General features: G+C 41.0%; 6 protein-coding genes across 6 annotated transcripts; 2 read left to right on the top strand and 4 right to left on the bottom strand.

Annotated features, from left to right (window-relative positions):
* Positions 1-2,054: 2,054 nt before the first annotated feature.
* Positions 2,055-3,912, bottom strand: BCR41DRAFT_375953 (pseudouridine synthase; the record flags this gene model as incomplete). The annotated part of the gene is made up of 2 exons (XM_022026998.1): positions 2,055-2,270; positions 2,371-3,912. 2 exons carry the CDS (start codon positions 3,910-3,912, stop codon positions 2,055-2,057), a joined length of 1,758 nt encoding a protein of 585 aa, XP_021875273.1.
* Positions 3,913-5,898: 1,986 nt separating this feature from the next.
* BCR41DRAFT_375952 (rab-GTPase-TBC domain-domain-containing protein) lies at positions 5,899-9,319 on the bottom strand (the record flags this gene model as incomplete). Its single annotated transcript, XM_022026997.1, has 5 exons — positions 5,899-8,016; positions 8,135-8,388; positions 8,517-8,603; positions 8,728-8,824; positions 8,924-9,319. The coding sequence occupies 5 exons, from the start codon at positions 9,317-9,319 to the stop codon at positions 5,899-5,901; spliced, it is 2,952 nt and encodes a 983-aa protein (XP_021875272.1).
* A 1,355-nt stretch (positions 9,320-10,674) lies between these two features.
* Positions 10,675-13,395, bottom strand: BCR41DRAFT_242796 (protein phosphatase 2A regulatory B subunit). Its single transcript, XM_022020133.1, has 9 exons — positions 13,072-13,395; positions 12,740-12,936; positions 12,455-12,658; positions 12,154-12,344; positions 11,842-12,004; positions 11,521-11,691; positions 11,302-11,429; positions 11,102-11,203; positions 10,675-11,020 (listed from the first exon to the last, which is right to left on the bottom strand). Exons 1-9 carry the CDS (start codon positions 13,184-13,186, stop codon positions 10,807-10,809), a joined length of 1,485 nt encoding a protein of 494 aa, XP_021875271.1. The 5' UTR covers positions 13,187-13,395; the 3' UTR covers positions 10,675-10,806.
* A 1,782-nt stretch (positions 13,396-15,177) lies between these two features.
* Positions 15,178-16,835, bottom strand: BCR41DRAFT_365339 (ribosomal L27e protein family-domain-containing protein). Its single transcript, XM_022026143.1, has 5 exons — positions 16,782-16,835; positions 16,561-16,618; positions 15,732-15,897; positions 15,439-15,549; positions 15,178-15,348 (listed from the first exon to the last, which is right to left on the bottom strand). The coding sequence occupies exons 1-5, from the start codon at positions 16,806-16,808 to the stop codon at positions 15,300-15,302; spliced, it is 411 nt and encodes a 136-aa protein (XP_021875270.1). The 5' UTR covers positions 16,809-16,835; the 3' UTR covers positions 15,178-15,299.
* Positions 16,836-16,979: 144 nt separating this feature from the next.
* BCR41DRAFT_382536 (60S ribosomal protein L17/L23) lies at positions 16,980-18,110 on the top strand (the record flags this gene model as incomplete). The annotated part of the gene is made up of 4 exons (XM_022027367.1): positions 16,980-16,992; positions 17,438-17,647; positions 17,770-17,841; positions 17,953-18,110. The coding sequence occupies 4 exons, from the start codon at positions 16,980-16,982 to the stop codon at positions 18,075-18,077; spliced, it is 420 nt and encodes a 139-aa protein (XP_021875269.1). The 3' UTR covers positions 18,078-18,110.
* A 368-nt stretch (positions 18,111-18,478) lies between these two features.
* Positions 18,479-24,486, top strand: BCR41DRAFT_426929 (hypothetical protein). The gene is made up of 5 exons (XM_022030797.1): positions 18,479-19,937; positions 20,049-20,140; positions 20,261-20,481; positions 20,595-21,129; positions 21,255-24,486. Exons 1-5 carry the CDS (start codon positions 18,650-18,652, stop codon positions 24,372-24,374), a joined length of 5,256 nt encoding a protein of 1,751 aa, XP_021875268.1. The 5' UTR covers positions 18,479-18,649; the 3' UTR covers positions 24,375-24,486.
* The last annotated feature ends 42 nt before the right edge of the window (positions 24,487-24,528 follow it).

The raw sequence follows: 24,528 nt of genomic DNA, 5'->3' as shown, positions 1-24,528 counted from the left end.
TAGACCTTCTTGCAGCAGAAGTCTAGAAGCCGCTTTTTTTTTTTTTTTTTTTTTTTTTTTTCGCGTTCTTTTCAAAAAATGGAGTTTGATATTGAAATAGATCAGGTACATGACGAGATGTAGCATCAACAATTTTTTTTTTTTTTTTTTTTTTTTTTTTCAAAACTACAATCCCTCTGTTGGTGTAGGAACAATGATAGGGGTTCCTTCATTCACGATAGTGACATTTCCCTGCTGACAGAAAAGGGTGTGACCGTTGCCGTTGGTGGCCACATAATCCAACTGCTGGGCCTGTATGCAAAGGGCAATGGGCATAGGAATGGGAGGTATTCACATTCTACACAACGTACAGTGTACAAAGTATAAAGTGTAATGACACAAACAAATAGAATCAATTATGATGACAAAAAGCAAAAGAGAAGCAATCGACAGCAATGTGTGACGCCACTCTCAAGTGAAGAGGGCAGGTGTACAACAATTCTCATATTCGTCGGACAAAAACGCTCCAACGCGTACAGATGTCTAGTGCTTACAGTTAGACTTGATTAAGGTCCAAGTGTGTCTATGCTGTCATGCCTCTCTAATTTTAATCAAAAATAGAGAAGCAAGGTACTCAAGGTATTCTATCCAATTCAAAAATATATTTAAACCTCTGTAATTTGAACTATTTCTCGATGTTCTTGTTTGATTTTTGAGAATGTCTTTTGGAGTGAGAAGGATGGAGTAATGCAATATCGTAATGTCATGTCACGACGGCGACAATAAAAGTTTCAGGTCAAATTACAGAGGTTTAAATATATTTTTGAATTGGATAGAATACCTTGCTTCTCTATTTTGATAAAATATCAAAATTAGAGAGGCATGACTGTACTCACTTTAGTCATTTAGCAGAAATGGAAAATAAAAAGTAGAATTGAGACGCGTATACGTGTATGGGGAAAAGCAAACGAACCTAAACTATGTTCTGTTAGAGGTTTGAACTGGGCATGATATCGACGTTGCATCCAGCTCTTGAGGCCTAGGTCATATTCCAATACGCAATATGGGGAAAAGGGACAGAGGAAGTGAAAGATTTGGAATATAAGGTGATAATGAATCATCGTTGTCAATATACATGTTTACATGGCCTCAATACATTCATAGTTTTAACTACAAGGCTATTTGGAAGTTTATTCTTTTATTCTCGAAGACTGTTGCCTTCAATGAAGTCACTGCATACAGTGACGTCTATTCTCGCCTCCAGAGTGTGTGCCAGTAGTGTACAGAAGTCCGATTGACTGGGACTTATCCTGCAATGCTCTTGTGGATAACACGGCCTTAATACTAACCTGGATCGAGCTGTTTTTGCCTGTACAATGGAGATATTTGGCAGGCCGAGTTGTAGCGAGTCAACTACAGTAAATCCTATCGTGTGATATATAAGGTATCATATTATGTATAATCCAGGAACCAGAATTTGAGTGATCCCATTAATGATAAGGCTGATAACACCAGAACTAAAACATCAAGATCTATTATGGCTCTCAAGAAAATGGTAGTACGCTCAGACTATTTTGGTATAGAATCAAAGAGAACCTCAAGACAAAGTTATAAGGAAAGGCCAACAAGATTCTAGCAGTGGTTATTGTAGAAGCTGTAGCTGGATGTAGTCTGACGGAACTGAAGTGTCGTTGAGATGGGTCATGGCTTTTAATACAGTCTACGGTTATCATCCTTATTCCTGTTATTTTGTTTCTTCGCATTTCTTATCCTCTCATATATTCTATCTGTGTACAATAGCAATGACAGCAATAATAATAATGGTTGTTCTATGTAAAGAACTTTGCGACAAAAAATTAGAGTCGTTTGAACATTCATTTTCTAATAATATCGGTTAATGGAGTGAAGCCTCGTGAATTGGCAAACCAGTTCTTCAGACTTAATTTAATCCATGATGTGATGATGCGTGTTGTCGAAATTGAATCAAGGGAGAGTTACCGTTGGTGAAGGAGCAAAAGTTTAAAAATATAGATAGGAAAACGTATAGGAAACTCCAGTTTTTATTACGAAATGCTTTACTCTTTTAAATCGGTTGATATGGGTGACTTGGTTGCAGCAATAGGTTGCTCAGTGCTTAGTGTAGACATCAAGGGCATTGGAGAATCCATCTCACTATTATTCGCACTATTGTTCTCACTAGTATTCCCTGTCAAACTCAACTTCAGTCGTTTTTTTTCTTGGTGTCTCTTATTCTTCACCTCTGTAGGAAGGCATTTTTGACGTTGCATAAGCTACATATTCACAAGTAGGAAAGGAAGGAAAAAAATGTCAATGATCAATATGATCACGGGATATTCACAGAAACACAATAAATAAAAGGATGTTACTTACAGTAGCGTACTTCTTGCCCATAAACATGCGTAGATCACCACCAAGCGAAATATTGTTTTCTTTAGCGGCATTTCGTTGAGCGTATTCGCCTAACAAGGTCATATCTCCTCTCTCTGGAAGATTATGCAGCATGGCCTTGTCTAATTGTTGCAACATCCTCGAATACATCAATGACTTGGTCACATAACATGACCATTGATCCTCCATTGCCCGATACAGACGTAACGGTGTAATATCGCTCACCAGATCAACCTCGTTCTGATATTGCCATTCAACATTCTCAAAATGACAGTCGTAGAACACAAGAGGCAGATCAGAAGCCATGTCGTAATTGGGCTTTGCAGGACATTGTTTAATATCCATCATTTGATCAATCACCTCAGGCTCCTCTAAACCTTGTCCAACTGCAAATAACACAGCCATCATACATCGCACCTGATGCCACAAGAATGCTGACCCTCTGAGCGTCAGCTGATAAAATTCACGACCTTGAGTCATTGGGAACTCATGTTCAGGAACAGTATCGATCGAGATGGCCATAATAGTTCTATCATAGTTCACAATCGTTTTGGAGGAATCATACTTGCAAAAATTGCGGAAATCATGTGTGCCCAGAAACTTGGTCGCTGCTGTTCGCATCCGATCAATGTCAATGATACCCTTTGGAAAGAAATATTTGTATTCACGCCAGGCACAATGGAATCGAGCATTAAAATCCTCGGGAACAGGTGCCCATGCAACAATGCGGATATCGGGGGGTAAAAGCCTATTGACAATATTGAGATAAGCCAACTCTCCAAAAACACTTCCATCCTTGTTCCGTTTGACACCATTTTTGTAATACACGCCTGCTTTGCTCTCAAGTTCCTCCTGAGTTAATCCTTCAGATTTTTCTTCCTCTGCTTTGGGATCATACCCATCGCCCTCAGAGCGGATTACATAAGGCGAACTCTTCGGTAGGGCGGACCGGACTGTCAAAGCAATAACCTGTCCCAGTCCACTAACTCCTCGGTCCGTTCTCCCACAGCGTGAATAGTTGCAGTTCTGTGGATCTTCAATAATCCTAGCCGCCAAAAGTGCGTTGAATAATTCAGATTCGACAGTCTTGACATCAACCGCGCCCTGAGATGCAAAGCCAGCATAAGGCCAGCCAAAGTAAGCGATCTTGAAAGCCACATGCCGCTTTGCATATTTCGAAAAATCAAACGGCCGTCTGTCCTTGCGCTTTGGGGTCTCGATAGAAGAAAAGGATTGTGCTGGTGAATCTGGTTGGGAAGAAGGAGTGTCTGCGCCGGAAGTCGTCTCTGATCCTGTCAAATGTGCAGGAATAACTGATATGGACGATGATGACGCTGTTATCGTGCCTTTTGCGGCCTCCAATTCTCTGATTCTTTGTACCAAAGCTTCTCTGGGCCATGTTGAATACTTGTCGACGATACTGCTACTGGATGCGAGCATGACGGCCGTCTCCCCTTCCTTATTCCTCCGCCTACGCTCTGCTTTACTGAATTTACTTTTGAGACGGTCCTTATTGGTAGGCATCTTGGAATCGATTATTTGTTGATTATGTATGTTATTGATTGCTAATTCCTTGACGTTATTTGAAGGAGCGTACTTTAAAAAGGGAGTATTGTCACGCTCCGGTATGTGGGAAGCTCTTCTATGAAAAATATATTTTCCTGCGTAAGTCTGGCAAGAGGTTGAAAAGAGAGAACAATGATGCTTATGATAAGAGACTAAAGCAGGATATACGGAAATCGACAGATGTGGGTGCTGGTGGACGAGGGAAGGGACCTTTGAAATAAAGATAGAGACAAGCTGGGTATGAGTGCTCCTGCTGGTACTGCTGCTGCTGCTGTTGAGACGAGAAAAGAGCATTCCTCTTCCTCTTACAATTTGCTGATCCAAGAGATGAATAAAATAAAAGATCCAGATCTTGAACCAGATCTAGACCATTGTTGAAAGCTTTTTTTTTTTTTTTTTTTTCCTTTATTGTGACAACTCTTTTTGGTGGCGCAAGAAAACTTTAAAACATTTTATTTGAAACTTGAGGAAGACAAAAGATGCCCATTTACTTTTACTTGAAAGCTTTGGATGAAATAAAGCACCCAAATAGCTTCTTTGATCCTCAGTGATGCTCATGTTCAGGATGCACTGGATGCTCCAAGTTCTCTTCTGCCCCTGTGGCTAGTGTCACGGCAGGGAGTTCTTTCTTGTTAGCTTGTGCATGCGCCGATCCATGTGTCTTGTGCTTGTGTTGCTGGTGCCCTTGGTGACTATGCGAGGATGTATGCGTATGATCCTTGGAATGATCTTTACTCTGGGCCGTTGATGCCACTGTACTCTCTCGAAAGTCATAATGGTGTGGTGTGCTGATGTTCTTGTCTGCCATGGTGCGTGATTTTGAGTGTTTGGGTGTGTATGTGTGTTGGAGGAAGTAAAAAAGGAAGATGTGTGAAAGTCGGACTGAGTTTAGTACAAAACCCTTGGAATAAATGATGTCATGATGTCGTGCCACGAAAACGCAGGATCGTGCCATATTCCAATTCGCTGCTCTCATTATTCGAGCTTATTCGTGCCTCTACAAAAAGTATAGACGACACGTGCTGGCACATCCGTCTTAAACTTTTAATCAGAAGGTCAGAGCATTCTGTGACACTCATGGCGGGACCTTAATAAAAGGCTCCCACCTGGTAACAATAATTAGAACAGCTTTCGGTCTCCTTACAATTGCAAAATATCTCTCTCACTCGCTCGCATATGTTTATCTGGTCTGGTGTACAGAAATATTGATACTAAAACCATGGTTGAAGAAACATTCAGCTACAAAGTCCTCCTTAAAATTACACTAATTTAATAAAAAAAATAACGGTTGCTTATGCTTAGCAGCGACTCTTTATCTGGTTTAGGTGATCTTAAATTAAGAACCAAAGTATATGAAGCTTTAATAGACGCAATTACCGACCATATTCACGGTGCAACGAATGCGCTTATATGAACTCGTATAGCGATGGCGCAACCATGAAGACAATAAAAAGTCATTTGAGTACGAGACAGCTGTCTATTGTCGATAAGACATGTTATAATACTTCAGTATATACATACTACATCTCTGACAAGAAAAAGAAGCATTCAGTGTCAGATTTTGGTTGCTTCCAAGATAGGAGTATCGGTATTGCTTAGAAAACTGATTTCGCTTTGATTTGTTTTAGTTTCATATTCTTTTCTTTGTACCCTTTATATCACTAGCTTCCTCTTTCAGTGTCAGAATCACTACCCTCACCTCCGAGGTAACATGATAATCCTTTTTTTTGTTGATGGTACTATTGCATACTGTAATTATGGAGGTGTCTTATAGAAGAACTCCTACATACATCGAGGCTGCAAGGCATACATTATAACATCTAAACAACTACCAGGTCATAGCTCCAGATCAAATGCTTCCTTTCGAGCTTTGTCTTTTAACTATAGTTTGTATTATGTACATGATGTTTTTATAACCTTTTAATACCGATCCATCTTAGTCGTTCAAAATTTTGTATTATTTTGATTCATAGAGGATGCAACTGTCATTCGGAACCGGTCGCGAAGCATTTGCACATCGTTTTGTGTGATAAACGAAAAGTCTGCATAGGCCATTTCCAGCAACTGGTCCATCCGCCTCATACCATTCAATGAACAAGTTTCCTTGTCACCCATCATCGTTTGCAAGACTGTACTCTCCTTTTTCCTATTTGGATGCAGCAACAGCGTCTTTTCTCCTTTTTTCGCTTGGTAATGACCTTGTCTTTGAGATTGTTGACGATCTGCCGAGTCTGCATCAGTATCTGCATCCTCATCCGAATCTACTAGTCTGTCACGATACAACTCAGGGATCTCAGGGTCCTTGAAACTCCTGAAGAAAGACTGAATCGTCATCACAACCTCTTCATCATTTTTACAATGTAAGAGTAACGATTGACAACTCTTAAGGATAGCCAAACCAAGCATAAACAAAAATAAGGGACCTTCATAAAAGAAGCAATCCAAGACTCGAGTCGCTACAGGAACTGGGAAAGCTGATTGAAACAAGCAGAGAAACCATGGCAGTGTGATCGTGGCTTGATCGAAATCAATCGCGTAAAAATGACCAGCAAGGGCTGGTAAAGATATCCCCATCAGGTGTGAAAACACTTTTTGATCGACTTGAACACCAAAAAGTGTCTTGGAATAATAATCTGGCAAGAGCTGCTCACAGAGAGTGGCCAATAGCCAATATGCATCCTCCTCTTTGAGATGAAGTAGGAAGACTGATGCAATTATGTTCATGGATTGAGCATACCCAATCGATGGGTTTCTCCAGGAATAGCTAAAGAGAACACGTCGAAGAGCTCCCAATCCAGTAGCAGATTGGAATGCAGGATGACCTGGCATACTTCGCATCACATCCTTTTCAATTTCCCCTAGGACTGAGGAGACTTTTTCGGTACAGGCTTGAAGGTTTAATCGATAAGAGTCGTCGCCAGATCGAAAATACGAGGCGCCTGAAAGCACCATCCATAACTGCGGACGAAATGTCTCGCTCACACCATCGAGGATCAGCCTTTGCAGCTTCCTAGTTTTGACCATGCACATATCCCTGCCATAGAATGCAAAGTAATCAACCCAAGCGCTCTCAATGTCCAGTTCGCGCTGTTGATCTTTTTTATTGAACGTTGCCTGCGTCATTGGATACTGCAGATTTCCATCAGAGCCCTCCAGTTCCATAGCAAGGAGATGTTGAAGTCCTACCTGAAGCGGTGCTGTCCCATCACAATCTGTGTTGCCACATTCATCCACAAGCGTATGATCCTCAGACTGGGATGATGACCAAATGGAACTAGTAGTACTAGGGTTGCGTCGAAGGATGCTCTGGCTTGTTTGGGTTTCGAGCGTTTTGAGCAGCGCTGTAGAGTGCCCAGTGGCTCGCAGAGCCTTACTAAATGCATCGTACAGCTCCTGGTTACTACCATGCGCTCGAGTGAACCAAAGAGCGAACCGAGACCGTAGGATGATCATGACGCCCATTTGAGGTAGGCCTACGAGGGACATAAGGCTCGCCAGTGTCTGTTGATTAGATGCGGAATGAAAGAGGCCCCCCCCTGTTCCCCCCATCTTATTGCTGCTAGAGAAGCTCTGCTCGCGCTTAATTTCCAAAATTTCGGACAAAGGTATAACAACCATTAGTGACGGCGTGGGTATTTCAGCCGAAGATGCATCAGATGTCGATATACCTGGGGTAAGTGATCCACTCATGTAACAAATGAAATTTTGGGACATGTAAACTGTACCCTCCTGAGCATCCGCCGTCAACCTTGTCTCAAAGGACACAATGAATTCTTCAAGTGGTGTCTCTGATGGTGGAAGTCTGAATAAGGAACGAAAGCGTGCTTCCTTTTGAAAGGTCTTTAGATCAGATGTAGAATTGATTGAAAAAGCGATAGTAGGAATCTCCTTGGCTTGAGAAGATACAGATTGTGATTCTACCATCGATGGTTGTTGTTTTTGACTGTTGTGACCAGGTTCGCCATCTCCTATGCTTGAAACAAGGAGTCGCATATAAGCATTGCAAAAGTGTGTCAGCATATCCAAGATTTCTCGTTGATGAAATGTCGGAACGAATATGCTCTATTGGAACCATGCACAGAAGTGCATTTTTGTTAATCTGATTGTTAATAAAGCTGTAAAATGTTAATGATAACAGACATGCTGCTGTAAATACTTTTTGTATACGTGTGTTTTTTACCTTGTAGGCCCTTGTAATGACGACAGCATAGCCTTTTTGACCTTGATGTTCGTTCTCTATTGCAATAACGTCCTTGTATGCTGTTTTCGTGCTTGTAATTGAACTTGGATCGTAATTGAAGTTGAACATGACTGCAGATGCGTCCAATGTCTTGTCTGTTATCGGAGAATTGTGCCAGCATACGTAATTCTTTGTAAGTGCAATGTGTCCTGTCAATAATACGCCGTCTTCTCGAATATAACTTGAGCGGTAAACTAGTCGAGAGATGAATATATATATATATATATATATAAGTTAAGTGATAGTGTCCTTTTTTAATGGAGGAGAAAAAGGGTTGAATGGAAAAGTAGAATAGGTAAATCAAAAAATATGTTCTACTTACAGCACAACAATTCTTCGTTCACAAACCCAAAAATTCGATCAAGTTCTGCGCTCATGATGGCTTTATCTTGGTCATGATCTAAGGATACTGTTATTACAAACCGCCAGCAGAAAAATAATATAGAATAAAATGTCGTGTCAATGCTCTGTTAGATACAATTAGAAGATTATCACGTTTTCGGCATAAAGCCTCCTTAGTGTAAATAACTAACATGCTTCGCTGAGTCTGTCCAGTTCATAGATCCACTTCCTATCCGACTCATTTTCATCTCTTCGATTTGATGCTGCATCCAATTCTAAATCTGTGATCTGTAAATTCAAAAGAAAAGGTGTTAATAACTCGCACGCTTTTTTTTTTTTTTTTTTTTTTTTTTTTTCCTGGCAACACTGATCAGTACTATCACATACCTTCGGGAACACTGTCTTATGGATACAGTCCCAATCCGCTCGAATAGCAGATTCATCCAGAGCAAGAGCCACCACGTAGTTCTCATGTGAACACTGTAGGACAATTCTATGAGTAGCATCCTCCATTGACACATTCTGCTCTTCTTGTCGCACTGAATGGATCATCTTTTCTAATGCATTAGAAGTCGGGATTTTGGTTGCAATCGATGATAATGAAAATGTGCTTCCTAATGATGATGATACAGATCTATTCAAAGAAGGAAGCTGACGAAGTGATTTTTGAGTAGCTGACGTCCCTTTCTGGACATTTTCGACAAGGCTGTTGAAAAGGAAATCTCCAGCAGAATTTAGACTCATGCTTGCTCTATGGCCAAAAGATGCACGACGTTCAGACATTGATAAAGATGCAGATGTGGACGTAGATGTAGATGTAGGATTTGTTATCGTCGATAGCGATGATTGTGATGTCGTACGTGGAAACAATCTCCTGAACGAAGAGGTACTGACGGTTGCCGAAGATGCCTGTTGTTGTTCATTCGGGCGCAGCTTCTGATCATCTTTGGTCTCTTCTGGCAGAGCCTGCTCATGCAACGTTGGCAGAGTCAGTGAAGGTGAGGCTGGTGATAACGGTTTTTGTGAATCACCTGTACTGGATGCAGCCCCTATGCTGCTAACAAACCCCAAAGAGAGCCGTCGAAGTTTCTTGATCTGCTGAGCCGAGAGTAGTGGTATGGAGCGTGTCTGGAGGAGGAAGCGGTGGTTGGCTTCGTCATCCTGCCAGACGACATTGTCTGGATCCGTGGAGGGACAGGGCAAAGGCTTGATGATCATATTATTTTAGTCCTGTGAATTGAAAGTTTATGTGCTCTGTTTGAATGGTCTATGTCGTCAGATAAAAAAAAGATAGAGCTTGAAAGTAAAGAAAGAATGAATAAATGAATGAAATAAAGAATGAATGTAGAAGCATCCTCATCCCATTGTGTGGCCCCCTTTATCCTCACATGTCAAAATAAACATGAAAAAAAGGAGTCAATTCGTAGATCTAGGTGATCATGCATGTTTTGATAAACTGAAAGTCAGGGGCAGGAGAGAGTTCATGTTCAGTACTCAAGACATGACCCACGGATCGCTTCCGTTGTCATGTCCATGACGTACAAGGGAACGTGCTTGAGAAAATGGTTTTTTTATTCTATTTTTTAATTTATTATTTTTGAGGTGCCGTCTATTTGTGACAGATCCCATTGTCATATTTCAGCAAAAAAAAAAAAAAAAAAAAAAAAAAAAAAAAATGGCTGAGCTAACGACGGGCAGTCTGTGCTAGTTTTCCAATCTGTCCTTTTTCCTTGTAGTTCCTCTGTTCTCCATCTCATCTTTTTTTTTTTTTTTTTTTTTTTTTTTTTTTTTTGTATCTCTACAGTATGGTAGAGTATCTCCCACACGTAACGCCATTCGCCTCTCCCTGATAGCCTTCTCTGTCCTGACACAGGATGATCAGGAGAGATTAAAAATAGGGAGAGGACAACATAGCGAACATACAAGGGTCCTGAAGTTACCCCGTATGGGACATCTTTAATCATGGACAGTGTTTGATGCTGACTGACCCATATCCAGCATCTCATCCAAACTTCGGTGACGGGAAAGTTCTGTCAATACAGTTTCATCTACAGGGATAATTGATTTCCGGCGGAATTGATGGAATCCTGCGCCATTATTCTCAAACGTTTGCAATTCACCACTATACAAATCTTGGTCCACACCACCCACACTACCATCATCATCTACTGCCATGTCCGCCAAGTCATCTTGTTCATCTGAAGCTATTTGTTGTTATGACATATTTTGTGTCAGTAAAAAAGAAAGCTGTAGATATCCATGCTATATGCTCATTCAGAAATGGCAATGGAAGAAATATAGAGTTGCGCAGAGCATATTCTGATCTTACATAGTGGCGCCAAGCTTATTTCTGTGGAAGCAAGGGGCACAGGAGGCGGCGCGGTAGTAACGGCTCCTTGTGCTTTCAAAGTATCATAGTTATCCGCTGCCTTCTGTTCTAGCCGCTGCCAAAGCTCTTCTCTCTCCAGCATTCGTTTTCGATCGCTATACATATCATCAAATATATGTCAAAATTTGTTCTCGTCGTTTATTCTTTTCATTGTGAGCAGAGATCATGCGACTTACTCTTGACGGGCCTGACGATAATGATTTGTGCATTCTTCAAATAGTTTAGGGGTTGCGTCCATGAACAGCTTCAATGCATTGAAAACGAGACCATGGATTGTTCTAGTTTAAGAGAATACAATAATTTATTAATCTGGTTATTTATCAAACATATGATATGATACAACAAAATGGTAAAATAATACCAAGGATGAAATTACCTGTTCCAGTGTGTTTTGGAGTTTTTATAAAGCGATTGGAACATGATCGGAAGGATTTCATTTGCATTGTCGTGGATCAGGTTGACAATATACTCGTTATTCCAATAATACAATGCTCTTTCAGCAACCTAAAAAAAAAAAAAAAAAAAAAAAAAAAAAACGGTTAAATTAAAATAACAAGAAGGTTAATAAACGTAAACATAGTTACTCCAATGTTACCTGGAAGTGCGGGCTGGAAACACATCGTGCAATTTGTGTAAACAAAGGTCCTTCAATTTTAACAAACTCAAGTGGCTCGATCACATCCAAGATTTCCTCGATTTCGTTCAAGAACATGACTTCCTTTGGACTGTTCACTTTGGGCCAAAACCGTAGTAATCCATGGATCACCTACATGAGAAAAAAAAAAAAAAAAAAAAAAAAAAAAGAATGTGACAATTAATGAATAATTAAGTAGATTCTTTTATATCCTTGAAAAATAATAGTAATTTGTCATGTATCGGGCGTTCGCCGTTGACATTTCCAATTCCATGACCATACCTCCTCTGTTAATGTCGGATCTTTCTCCAAGAACTGGACTACGCAGTAGGCTAACTGCGGATGATAGAGTGTCAATGATTTCACCTTGTGTAAAGGCAACAAAACTTTGGTCAAGAATGTCTTATGCTCTTCCTTCAAAGGCAGAGCAAACCCGTTAATGATGCTGTTGGTGGTACAAGGCGCCACAGATTCAGAGAGGCAAAACGAATTACGCAAAAATTAATTATCGTAACACAGAACTATCATTTGCTTTGCTCCACTGCACTTTTTTTTTTTTTTTTTTTTTTGGAGTTCACTCATATGCTTTGTTACCTCCCCAAAATTTCAAGGAGCTCTGCAATGCCATTGTGTCTTTCTTTTTCATAAATGAACTGAAAGAAGACGTTGTTGATTGATCGTCGGATGAATGCCCGCAAGTTGAGAAATTTGCCATAGATACGATGAAGAGTTGTCTTTAAAAAATCACGCTCACGTGGATCTTCACTGTCAAACAGCTCCAACAACTGTTAAAAATAAAAACAAAAAAATGAAATTAGTAATAATAAACTAACTTGCTGCTCGTTCAAGAGCTATACATGAAGATCAACGGACTGGTGGCAATATAGTATCATACTTGGAGAATGAAATGATGGTCAATATACTTTTTCGCCATGTTTGTGTTAAATTCCTGAGACTCGATGAAGCGGAGGAAAAATTCGTAGACAATCTGAAGATGTGGCCAAGCCAGTTCCAGCACCGGCTCATCCTCTTCAGGATCAAAGGCATCACCAGATGGATTGACTTGCGGGGGTATTGTCCTGAAGAGATTTATTGCAAACTTTGAAGAAGAAGATTTTCTGTGTCAGATCAAAAGTCAAACCACGTTATATCCATACATTCTTTATAACAAAAAACGCACCATGTTGATCACAGCTGGATAGACTGGCTCCGTAATAACGCCTCGATTGTTAGTGATATAGTCCAGAATCTCAATTAATGCCTGGCGTTTAATTTCTTTGCCTGTGAGCTCTGAAGAAGCATCATTAAAATCAAAGATGACTGTGCACTGGGCAATTTTCTTCAAGAATAACTCCTGTCGGTCTATCTGCGCCACTTCTATATCAATCCAAGTAACAAAAATAACAAAACGAAATAGTAAGAACGATCAGAACTTGCTAGTATGAATTTACTTTTGAGTTGCACTCGTCCGTTTGAAATGTCCCCGTTTCAACTTCTTTTCGAGATACTTGCCATCTAGTGCTTCCAATCTTTCCAAGGTGACACGCTCTGTCACATGAAACCGAGATGAGCGTTGTCGACGGGGCGTTTTGCTGATCGGAATGGCATCCTTGGGTGCATTTTTCATCCTATTGATAGGTCCACTTTTTGGGATCTCTTTTTCGCCAGTTATTTTGTTAAATTGTCCTGCAGGGCTACCAGGGGATGGCGAACTAGAGACCAATGCTTCTTGTAGATAATGTCTGGGCTATGATCGGGTTGATCATGGAGAAGGAAGAAGCAAAAGCAAAGTGAGAGAGAAACGAGGTCAGTGCCAACGTAGACAAAGACTTTTTCACAGACAAGAGAAAAGGGACCTAAAAAAGGGGAAATAACCAAAAAAAAAAAAAAAAAAAAAAAAAAAAAAGGCCAAGGAATAGAATTGATGCGAGCTCTGGAAATGCGTTTACTGTTGAGTAACATACAGCTTCGGTATTCATGATCACAATCGTAGGAGGGTTATTTCGGTCATGCTGTTGCTGCGGTTGCGGTTGTTGCTGGTAAAATTGTTGTTGTTGTATCTGGTTCAGGTTTAAAGCTGGCTGCTGTTGTTGTTGTTGCTGTAGCAGTTGTTGCTGCTGCTGTTGCTGTTGTTGCTGCTGCTGTTGCTGCTGTTGCTGCTGCTGTTGCTGTTGTTGCTGCAGGTCGTTGGTTGCAGCTACGTTAAAATGGTCTGGATTATTGTTCTTGCTATGAAGATTATGAAGGTTGAACGTACTACCACTGGCATTCTGGGAAAGAACAGCAGCAGAATCTCCACTACTCTCGGATTGCCCGTTGCTAGTGTTAGAGTGAGTAGGCTGTTGCTGACCCGAAGCCTTGACGATATCATTGGGTGCGCCTGATGGCGAGACAGAGGCGTTGCCCCTTCCCTTCTTGTTATCGGAGTTATTGGATGACTTTGTCCTAGAAAGAACACCTTTGAGGCCTTTCATGATACACTCTATGCTAAACTATACTCTGTGGGATGGGAAAAGGATGGGAAGGAAAGGATAAGAGAAAGAAGGATATGAAAGAAAAGGGAAGGGTAGGAGCTTGAATAAAAAAAAAGGAACCGTTACGTTTCTAAAATGTGAAAGGGAAGGGAGCACAGGAGAAAAAGAGAGAGAGAGGACAATTGATTGTTATTTGTGGCAAGAAAAAAGAGCGAGCAAGTATGCCAGTCAGTGCCCAACCAACCACAAAGGGGGAAGGGGAGCGGAAGAGTGAGAAGGAGAAGAAGGGGATCAAAAAGAGGGATCAGGATGCGATGGCAAAGAAAGATGGATGGTGAATGGAAAGGAGAAATGATGACGGGATTGACTGTCTGAGTAAAAATAGTAAGACCCAAACAGAGAGGCAATGAACGATGGACTATGGATGTGTGGATACTGGAGGAAATATGAAATATGGGATATGGAGATTCAATAAAAGTGATCTGCCTGCGTTTTCTTAGATTGGTAAACAGACAGAGAACTGGACAAATAGACCAGACAAAGAGAAATGAGAAAAATAGACAGCACTCACACACATAGAAAGAGAAGTGAAGTAAACTGTCCACCTCCAGGGAGAACAGAGAGGAGGACGACAGAGAGTTGAATGCAGGAGAAAGCAAAAAGAGAAAGAGAGCGTTTTTGTCTATTTCTTTCATTCTTTTTCCAGGTTCTATTTGTAACTAAAAGAGAAGCTGCAGTTGTGCGTTTGCAGTGTTGCAGTATGGTGCATGCATGGTTACATCTCCAAAATAAAATAAGAGTGATTGTCTGCTCCGCCTCTGGATTGGATTGTATATTAATAAATAACCATTCAGTGGCCTCTATTATAAATACACTTTTGCACTACACCACATCACACTCCACAGTCCATGTCTCTCTCTCTTTTAGGGCAATGATCAATCTTTGACGCTTCGCAATGATACACAACCCTTAATAAATCATCCTCAATCTCAGTTGGGCAGCTAGCCCAGACACATTTTAGTCGGAAGGAAAAAACATGTTTACGCAAATGCCTGAATACCATACGACTGTGTGTAGCGCAATCGAGTAATCGAGGTATCCTTTTAGCTTAATAACCACCTCTTTAGTAAAGAAGCATTACATCCTCCTTTCTATCAGATGCTGTGCGTCGTTTAATTTCCTTCTGAAAGTCTTAAAAACAGTTCTGGATAACGATCCGTCACTTTATTGTGGATGGGGGGGAGCTCATTAAAATGTCGAGATCGTTTAGAAGCGGAGCTTGGTAAAGAACCATTTGTTCTTGCCACTGTTGTATCTGAAAAACAAAAAAAGAAAATGTGTTTGTAAGAGATTCTTAATAAATAAATGAAGATATATATTTTAGTATATGGATCTTGAGACCTACCTCTCCTCGAAGAGCTTCTTGATGGCCTTCTTAGCCTCCTCACGTTGAGAGGGCTCCTTGAAGGAGTCAACGGTAACAGCAGATTTCAAAGACTCCAACTCCAAGCCATAGCTAGTATTACAGTCGATTTTGTATACAATGGGAACTCGTAACAATGTCAGTTCTGTTCTCTTCCAGTTTTTTTTTTTTTTTTTTTTTTTCCTGTTCTTTCTCCATTCCTTTCCTTTGATCCTATAATATAATGGTTCATTAAAAATTAAAATTGACGCTGTATTGCGTTCAAAGTGAATTACCGAGTGGGCATGACATGGTTGTAGTTAACGACTTTAATGAAAGGCTTGACCTTGGAGCGCTTAGCAACGCGCTTCTTGCCCATGTTCTTGGTGATCTTGAGAGGGTAGCGCTCGACACCGGCAACAATGGCATGTCCGTAGCCGCGTTCCTTGGAGCCTTCATCGATATGTAATTATAGGAAAAGCAAAGCAAACAAAAAAAAAAAAAACATAAAGCAAAACAAGCATAGGTCATACGAATACACACACATGCTTCCAATGCGAGGAAACAGGCGATGAAAATGAAGATAAAAATATAGATAATATAAAGTCCATAATATCCAAGTTAAGATTCCTGGTTAATGAGCTTTTTGAGCTATCGCCTCCCATGAGTTGACTAGTTCTATAGTCCCTATTGTTTCTTTTTTTTTTTTTTTTTTTTTTTTTTTTGCGACAGATGTTGATCAATGATATATAATCCTTTTGTTAACGATTACTCAGACACTTCCCAGAGTATTAGAGTGATGTGTTTAACTTTTATGGCTGTTTTCGGATAAATTTCGTATTACTGATGATTTCAGTTATCCTTGAAATAGTTATTGACTTTGTCCAAAGTTTCTAGTGAATATTGATCCGCAAGTGTTTCCATCGAACAAAAAAATTGTTTAAATCTGATCCTCTGTACGACTCCTGAGATAAAACAAAAAGTCAAGTTATCCTGGTCCTGAAAACCCTGTAAACTTCCTGGTTTTACCATCTCAAGGTTGAATTGAACTCCACATGCACTGCATGCATGCAAAAAAAAAAAAAAAAAAAAAAAAAGAAGAAAGTCCAAGAGTTGTTGGTTTGCTATTTTTCACGATGACGGCCTTCTTGCCAGCGTAACGGCCATTAAGGATAACGACAACCTATTAATGACAGATTCCGGTAGTGGATTTTGACGGTTGTTAGTGATAGATGTCATGATCGATGGATACCGCTAATCCATTGCAATATGCCTCTTTCTTCCACGCCCTAAATCCATTCCGCTCTTTTTCGAAATGGTTCTCTTTCTCATTCTAGATCACGTGCCTTTCCAGACTTGAGGAATCGAGGCATCTCGGTCAAAAAAAGATTCGAAAAAAGAGGGAGATCAAAAAACACTCACTGGTTGAACAAAATGGTTTTGAATTGAGAATCAACCAAGTCACGAGGCAAACCGTTATTATAAACCAGTCTAACAGCTAAAATTCATTTCCTTTTCCTTCTAAACTTCATTATAAAGTCAGCATGAGTGCAAAAGGTGCGCCTAGAGAAAATTGAGTGGTCACTGAGGGGGCTCCCAAGAAAGCCAAGCACTGGATACATGGAATAGATCTATTGTAACTTCCATCCAACCCATTGTCATATCCATCAATCAGCATAGCATGCGCCACCTGGATACATCTACTCTAACAATCAAGTCATCAGTACTATTGCTTTGTTGGAAGTGGTTTGCTTGATATTACCAATTTTATGTCACTGCTCTCGTAATGTTGAGAAATAAAACAATTACAAAAAAAAAGCTGGTCAGGATCGATTTATTACATGGATTTCATGGCGAAACTATGATTCATGAAGGACCCAACTACTTCTGACGACATGGGCAATTACTGGCGATAAGAAGACTATAATTCATCAGATTAAAAAGCAATGGACTAAAAAAAAACAGCAATGTCACTTTGTTCTACGATATAAATGAATATTAGGAGGGGCTTCTTCTGGAAACAAATTCCGTATGACTTTGGGTCTGCCTGTTGGTGCTGTTATGAACTGCGCCGACAACTCTGGCGCTAAGAACTTGTACGTTATTTCTGTTAAGGGAATTCACGGTCGCCTTAACAAACTCCCTGCCGGTGGTGTTGGCGACATGGTCATGGCAACTGTCAAGAAGGGCAAGCCTGAGTTGAGGAAGAAGGGTGAGTGGGAGTGTCAACAAAGGGACAACTAATGTTCACTAGGTTACTTATCGGTGATCGCTGTTTCTTATATCTTTATGTTGGATTGGGTTTGCTTTTTTTTTTTTTTTTCTTTTGTTTAGTTATGCCTGCTGTCATCATCCGCCAGCGCAAGGCCTGGCGTCGTCGTGATGGTGTCTTCATCTATTTTGAAGGTTTGTGCCAAAAAAAAAAAAAAAAAAAAAAATGCCTTGTCCAAGATTACTGTGTCATATGATGGCAGACTGATTTGTCTTTCTTTTTTTTGTTGTGAATGTATCAACTAGACAATGCTGGTGTTATTGTCAACCCCAAGGGTGAGATGAAGGGATCTGCCATCACTGGTCCCGTTGGTAAGGAGTGCGCTGATTTGTGGCCCCGTATTGCTTCCTGTGCTGGTACCGTCGTCTAAATCTCAAAATATCAACAATCCATAGAAAGCAATAAAAAAAAAAAAAAAAAAAAAAATACTTAAAAGGATAATAAAAGAATAATATTTATAAAAGCACGCTCCGGATGTCCTTTGTATTTCTTGAAAGTGTGAACGGCCCATGCTCCTGACATTTATTATTTCCAAGCGGATTGCACAAATTGCACCCTTTTCTCAAACATCTGCACGAATCAACATAGAAATCCACCTCTATGGTATCATATGAGAGAACCTTTGATGGACACCATGCATGCAAGGAACAAAGGTGTTTCTATGATACATGTTCAAGTTGTGATAGGTCAGAGATAGTGAATGATCGATCTTTTTATCGAAAACACAAAATTATTTGCTTCCAGCATGGTAAATGTTCTTTCATTCCAAATCTTACAAAAAAAACTGATGCACAAGGGTTAAAACTCAAAAACGAATTTAACATATTTCTCCATCCTGTCTCTTTCTTTCATATCTTTCCCCCTTCACCCAAAAAGCAATCTTGGCGACTCGAGTGACGGGGGTTCACCCAAACGACTTTTTTTTACTTTTTTTTCCTTCACATGTCCGTCCTTTCGCGGATCCCGGGCATAGCCTGGTTCGCTTCTTTTCTCTCCACTACATTGTCCATTCACACCAACCCAACATTGCGCCGTTACCATAGCACTCTTGCCCAAGCATTCTACCACCATGGTCGACTTTGTGCTTCCAACCAGGCAACTGTGATGGTCTTAGTGATCGTCTTTGTTGGTATGATCTCTTATCCTGGTATTATTACTTCCTACAACTCTTCAACTTATGTTCGACAACGGTCTGCTGCTGCTGCTCTCTCTAGTCGTAACCTCTCACTCTCAGCATGGAAGTACTATTCTACAGAACTGTTGATGGTCCCCAGTGGTGGCGGAAAAAGTGGTAGACGGCGTAGCCACCATCCTCGATACCACGACCAGCATGTGTTTGAAGGAGATCTAGATTTGTTTTGGACACAAAAGACAATCGTTCCAACATGGACGCAAGATCCCGAAGTGTTCAACCGAAACCTACCTTCTATGGATCCACTTCACTTTATCGCTCCAATCATTATAAATGCTACGGAGCTCCTATTAACACCACTGCAAGAAGAGGAAGAGGAAGGAGAAGAACAAGAGAAAAACCTTGTTGATACAGAAACCAACGCGAATTTTAGATCAGACAAGAAGATGATGAAAGAGCGAGATAGACTTCATCTGACTCCAATAACAACGACAGATTTATTGGCCTATGCCGCCCATATCCAGCGGAAACTACAAAATATTGAAGTTGAATATAGCTCAGACGATAAAATACGATCGGATACCGAAAGGGGTGCTGCCACATCAGCTGCTGCAGGAAAGGACCCCATGAAATCGCCATGGATGATCTCACTCAAAGACATTTGTGTATTGGAGCCTCTGGAGCAGAATAGTGACACTACAAATCAGAGTCGATCTGCACAGATTGAGCGTAAATGTCTTGTGCATTCACCCCGAGATGAACAATCCACAACAACGTTTGGTATCCTATCTTTGGACCATCATAATTCATTAGTGGATGAACATCCTCAAGCGTCCTTGATTATGGCATACTATTTACGGGGCGATCTTGGCAAGAATCGTCGTCATCATCATGATCAACAATATGATAATAAATTCATGCATAAAGAGGGCTTTGCATGGAACACATTGGATGTAAGACGAGCATGGCGTCTGATCTTCAACAGACTTATTTTGGAACTACAAGCTGACCTTGATCAGCATGATATGATCCATGATGTCCGAAATCCGCACAAAGCATCGCCTATCGCCACGGAGGATACTCTACCATTGAAATTCGGTATGCTCAATAAGGATCAAAAATCAGGCAATATAATTGATACATCGACATCAGCCTCACTAGCATCAGCATCAACATCTACCTCAACCTCAACTTCAACCTTAACCTCAGCCCCAATAGGAAATACTAGCCTCCAATTTATGGTCCAAGGGATCCTGCCAATGGATTTATCACAAACAATATCTAGGCGTCTTGTCACAGAGGTAGGTAAAGCAATAAAGCAATAAAAGCATATCTAAACCATTAAGTATATATGACATTAACACTCACAGCTTTTTTTATTTATTTTATTTTTATTATACATATATATATAAATGTTATAGGAGAATGCACAACCACGAACAAATATATCTGCTGAATACTGGCTACTTGCAATGGCTTATTTTGTAATGTTTCTTTACATTTCATTATCAGTTGGGAGAGTGGACTTAGTCAAGTCCAAGTACGGCCTTGGAATCGCTGCTGTCGCAACAGTCTTTGTATCGTTGCTCATGTCCATCGGTCTTTGCTCAGTTTTTGGAGTTACATTAACACTTATGCCATGGTAAGTGTTTTTCCTTTCAGATAGCTCTCGTATAAAACAGCTTATTCTTTATCTGCAACTTTTTTTTTTTTTTTTTTTTTTAAAAAAAAAAATGTGATCCTCTGGCATCATAGGGAAATTTTACCGTTTATGATTATCGTCGTAGGCGTAGAAAATATCAACATCTTGGTACACGCAGTTGTCGAGACATCAATGGATTTGCCCGTCAAGGAAAGGGTAGGGCGAGGACTAGGCACTGTTGGGGTTTCGATCACAATGACACTTGTAGCAGAACTATGCTTACTGGTCATTGGAGCCATGACAACTATCCCAGCTGTCCAAGAGTTTTGTACTTTTGCCATTGCGGCTGTCATCATGGACTATCTTCTACAGATGACATTCTTTATCACTGTCATCTCGATTGATATCCGCCGTCTAGAACTCTCAGATCTATCCACTCGATCCGCAACCGCTTACTCACGCTACCCATTCGGAACAACACGACACCAATCTATAAAACCCAATGGCGCTTTCACATACGAAGACGAACGGAGTCGACATCATCGGAAGGATAGCACTAGCTCACAAAATAGTGATGGTGGCGAGTCAAAGTCAAGCGGGAAGCCGTCAAAAGCTAATCGAAAAGGCCGAATCTTTACATCCATTACTGTAAGCACTATTTTACAGACAAGTCATATATGTATATGGACTGGCTGTTGCTGCTTTACTTTAGTAGTTTTTTTTTTTTTTTTTTTCTTCGCTTGACCTCATTAATCGATTTTTGAACATATTAGATGCTGGGTGTCATGGCGTATCTTGGATATATTTATGGCACTACAAATCAACCTGCTAGAGGAGAAACAGAGCAACACGGCCCTATTACTGTGTCTTATTGGCGCATCCTATCATCGGAGGATGCAGCGGAGTTTTGGACATTAATTGACCCAGGCAAAGTTGGAGGCTATCTGGAGATTGAGTCACCCGCAGTTGTGGCATTAGTACCATCTTCTAGTTTTGACACCACCTTAAGTTCAACAACATGTCATATGACCCCTCCAGAGTCTGAGAATTCTGAATGTGAAGTGGATCATGATTTAGGTGCCGACACTCTCAACGGCGTAAATACTGGAAACCCAATATCACTAAACAATGATCAACTGTTAGATCCACGTCGGCCATTTAAGCTTCTTCGAGATGTAATGATATTCATCTGTTTCTTCGCTGTCTGGCTCGTGCGTGTGTTTGTGATTCCATCTATTGTCCTGGCAGCTGCGATTTTGCTGCTATTATCGTATCTATTAAGTCCACAGCGCAAATTATTGGTCGATTTGCAATGGAGGTTTCCATTTATTGTCTTGCCCGGAGATTATCAGTCCAAGAGAAAGCTGATGATGGATGAATTGATGACCCAGGAAGCAAGAGAGCTAGGACAAGAAGCAGCAGGAATACCATGCTTGCCCTTACCAGGGATTGTAGACACCTTGCACAAGAGAGGTCATAAGTCCGATATTGACCAGATGGATGTCTCTGTAGAAGCATGTCTTGTATTGACCTCAAGCATGGATGGGACTATCCTTTTATGGAGTGGATCGACTACTGCTGCAGTAATGTCAGGAGGTGATATTGATCAAAATACCGTCCCATTAGTCCGTCTAGAAGAAAGGGAGGCAACAGCAACGTCTACTAAGCCCGGGATCCAACGATCCAGGAATCGCCCTGTAAAGTTTCTAAAGCTAGATTGCACAGGTAGATTTGCAATCGCTGGATACGGTGACAACAGTATTCATGTTTGGAAGCTAGACTCTATAACATCTCCACAGACGGATGGATACTGGATGGAGCGAGTGCCAGTGCTAAACCCATCGTTAGAGTTAGTACGCAAGTTCGAAGCAACGCTGAGCACATCCACATCGACAACAGATACTTCCAAACTAAAAGTAACTAGCGTTTGTCTCTGGGGACTCTCCTTGTTGGTGGGTTATCGCGACGGCCAAATCTGGCAGTGGGATCTTTCCGCAGGCACTGGTACATATATCGCGGAATGCAAGCATCGAGGAGGAGTTACAGAGCTAGAAGTCGTTGTTCTAGATCCCAAGACTAGAGAGGAGCTCGGGCTGAAGCCTAAGACCTACCTTGTTGCTGCTGGCAAAGATGGAGGCATTCAATGCTGGAGCACCAACAGGGCTTTAATCTCGGCTTTAGATATCACGACTGGCATATTCGGGCGGGACAAATGGACATCTCTCTGGAGTCATTCAGGCCTTGGTACAGGCGTCAGCCCCTCTGTATTAACGTTGGATCCAGAAGTACCCATGGTAGCTGTTGGCTATTCAAATGGTGCAATCAAAATCTGGGATTTAGAGCATGGGAATCTAGTTTGGATCCTTTCCCGAGGACTCCTCTCTACACCAAGCGTCACTCATTATGCTAGAGGGCGCTCGCAGGAATCCCCTGATAGTAGTCATCAACCGTCGCACCAAGGCGCAATTACAAAGTTGTGTTTTCATGCTCTTGAACTGGAGGATGGATTGACAGGCGAACCTGCGCCACGTGTTTGGCTGGTTGTTTCTAGTAGCACAGACGAAACAGTGATGATATGGATTGTAGAATGGGAAGGCTTGATGGGTATAACAACGTCTTATAGTCGACCATCAGGGCCTGGGCTCGATTCTGGAACAAGGCGAGAAGGTGTGTCTACTCAATATCGGGACCTACCTTCTGAGTTTACGCGTTCAAATAGCCTGTTTGAGTCAACTTTAAAAACAAGCACGGATAATTCAATGGATTTCATTGGTACGCTAAGCTCGTCGCTACCAGCGCCACGACTTGTGGGTTTCATGAAACAGCGCGGTGGCAAGAGCATAACGGTCAGCAACTCTCGCTTGTACGGTGTACGTCGGATAGAGTCTACAGCAGTTAGTAATCTTAGTGATACTCTCCAACCCCCTAGGCAATTCTATTCGTCTGTTCTGGGCAATCTCAACAATAACATGCGGAGTCGACGGAAAGGTGAAGGTGGTTTTGATTCGTCTAATTGGGCGAATGCTATTGCTACTATAGACTCTCCAAAAGCCGGTAACCGTCCTTTAAAACGAGGATGGGAACTTTGGGAAGCAGACCTTTATCAATGCATATTTAAGGATCTAGGAGTCTGGAGTCTGAACTTGTCAGTGCGCACTCTCAATTTGCAATCACCATTATCCTCGCAGCAGCAGCAATCTCGTCCGTTTACTATAGCTCCAGTACAAAGGCAGAGTGCAACTGATACATCCGACGTTATGGTCAGCTCTAATGGATCTTCAATGGCAATGCCTGTCCCAGTGCACGATCAATCCCATGCTCATCACTACCTCCGTGGCGACTTGTCGATCCTAAATCCAGAGATGAAGCCAAAACTTCAACAAAAGCCTGCATCTTTTTCATATCAGGGTAACCATCATCGGGGACATATGTATTTAAAGGGACCCAAAACCAGACAGTCTGCAATCAACTTGTCCCCGTCTTCGCCCTCCTCTCTTAATAAGCATGGACAGTCGTTTATGTATCCAACACAGTCTGGGCGAAATGAGAGGCCTTCTGTACGGACTGATGGTGCTTGGATGATGACAGAGGAACATTATGAGGATAGCAATGATGGTAATGATGATTTAGAGTCATTTCTACTACCTTTTGTAGAGACAAAGTTGTTGGAGGCATTGCCGAGGCGAATAAGCAGACAACAGAAGGATTGTCATTCTCAACAGCTGCCATCTTCGTCATCGTCCTTATCACTATCATCGTCCTACTCTGACAGTGGGAGGGAAATGGAAATTAAAGACATTGTCATAGGGTTCGGTAACTTTATCAAGATTGTGCGTCTTCAGGATGAGGATGAAGAACAGGACGGTGAAGACCGCGAAAAACATCTCCATTAATGTATATCCACCAATTCTTAAATCAATATTATTTTTCTGCTTATATTGTGATTTTTTTCCCCTTCATTTTAGTCGTGTCCATTTGTACAGTAATGTGAAATAAATAACATGTTGTAGCCTTTTGTTAAAATTATTACTATTTATTCAATGCATA

Source organism: Lobosporangium transversale, assembly GCF_002105155.1.
Source record: "Lobosporangium transversale strain NRRL 3116 chromosome Unknown BCR41scaffold_88, whole genome shotgun sequence".
Taxonomy (NCBI): domain Eukaryota; kingdom Fungi; phylum Mortierellomycota; class Mortierellomycetes; order Mortierellales; family Mortierellaceae; genus Lobosporangium; species Lobosporangium transversale.
This window is presented reverse-complemented; position numbering and strand designations above follow the sequence as displayed.

What these genes read in the sequence shown, in the direction of transcription:
- BCR41DRAFT_242796 (XM_022020133.1), bottom strand. Translation starts at nt 13,186, where the DNA reads ATGAAAAATGCACCCAAGGATGCCATTCCGATCAGCAAAACGCCCCGT. An exon ending in AAGATTGGAAGCACTAGATG is followed by an intron (nt 12,937 to 13,071) that starts GCAAGTATCTCG and finishes GGATTGATATAG; the next exon opens with AAGTGGCGCAGATAGACCGA. An exon ending in ATCCGACATTAACAGAGGAG is followed by an intron (nt 11,692 to 11,841) that starts GTATGGTCATGG and finishes TTTCTCATGTAG; the next exon opens with GTGATCCATGGATTACTACG.
- BCR41DRAFT_365339 (XM_022026143.1), bottom strand. Translation starts at nt 16,808, where the DNA reads ATGCCTCGATTCCTCAAGTCTGGAAAG. An exon ending in GATTCCTCAAGTCTGGAAAG is followed by an intron (nt 16,619 to 16,781) that starts GCACGTGATCTA and finishes TGTCATTAATAG; the next exon opens with GTTGTCGTTATCCTTAATGG. An exon ending in AACCATGTCATGCCCACTCG is followed by an intron (nt 15,550 to 15,731) that starts GTAATTCACTTT and finishes CTGTAATACTAG; the next exon opens with CTATGGCTTGGAGTTGGAGT.
- BCR41DRAFT_426929 (XM_022030797.1), top strand. Translation starts at nt 18,650, where the DNA reads ATGTCCGTCCTTTCGCGGATCCCGGGCATAGCCTGGTTCGCTTCTTTT. An exon ending in CTAGGCGTCTTGTCACAGAG is followed by an intron (nt 20,141 to 20,260) that starts GTAGGTAAAGCA and finishes TAAATGTTATAG; the next exon opens with GAGAATGCACAACCACGAAC. An exon ending in GAATCTTTACATCCATTACT is followed by an intron (nt 21,130 to 21,254) that starts GTAAGCACTATT and finishes TGAACATATTAG; the next exon opens with ATGCTGGGTGTCATGGCGTA.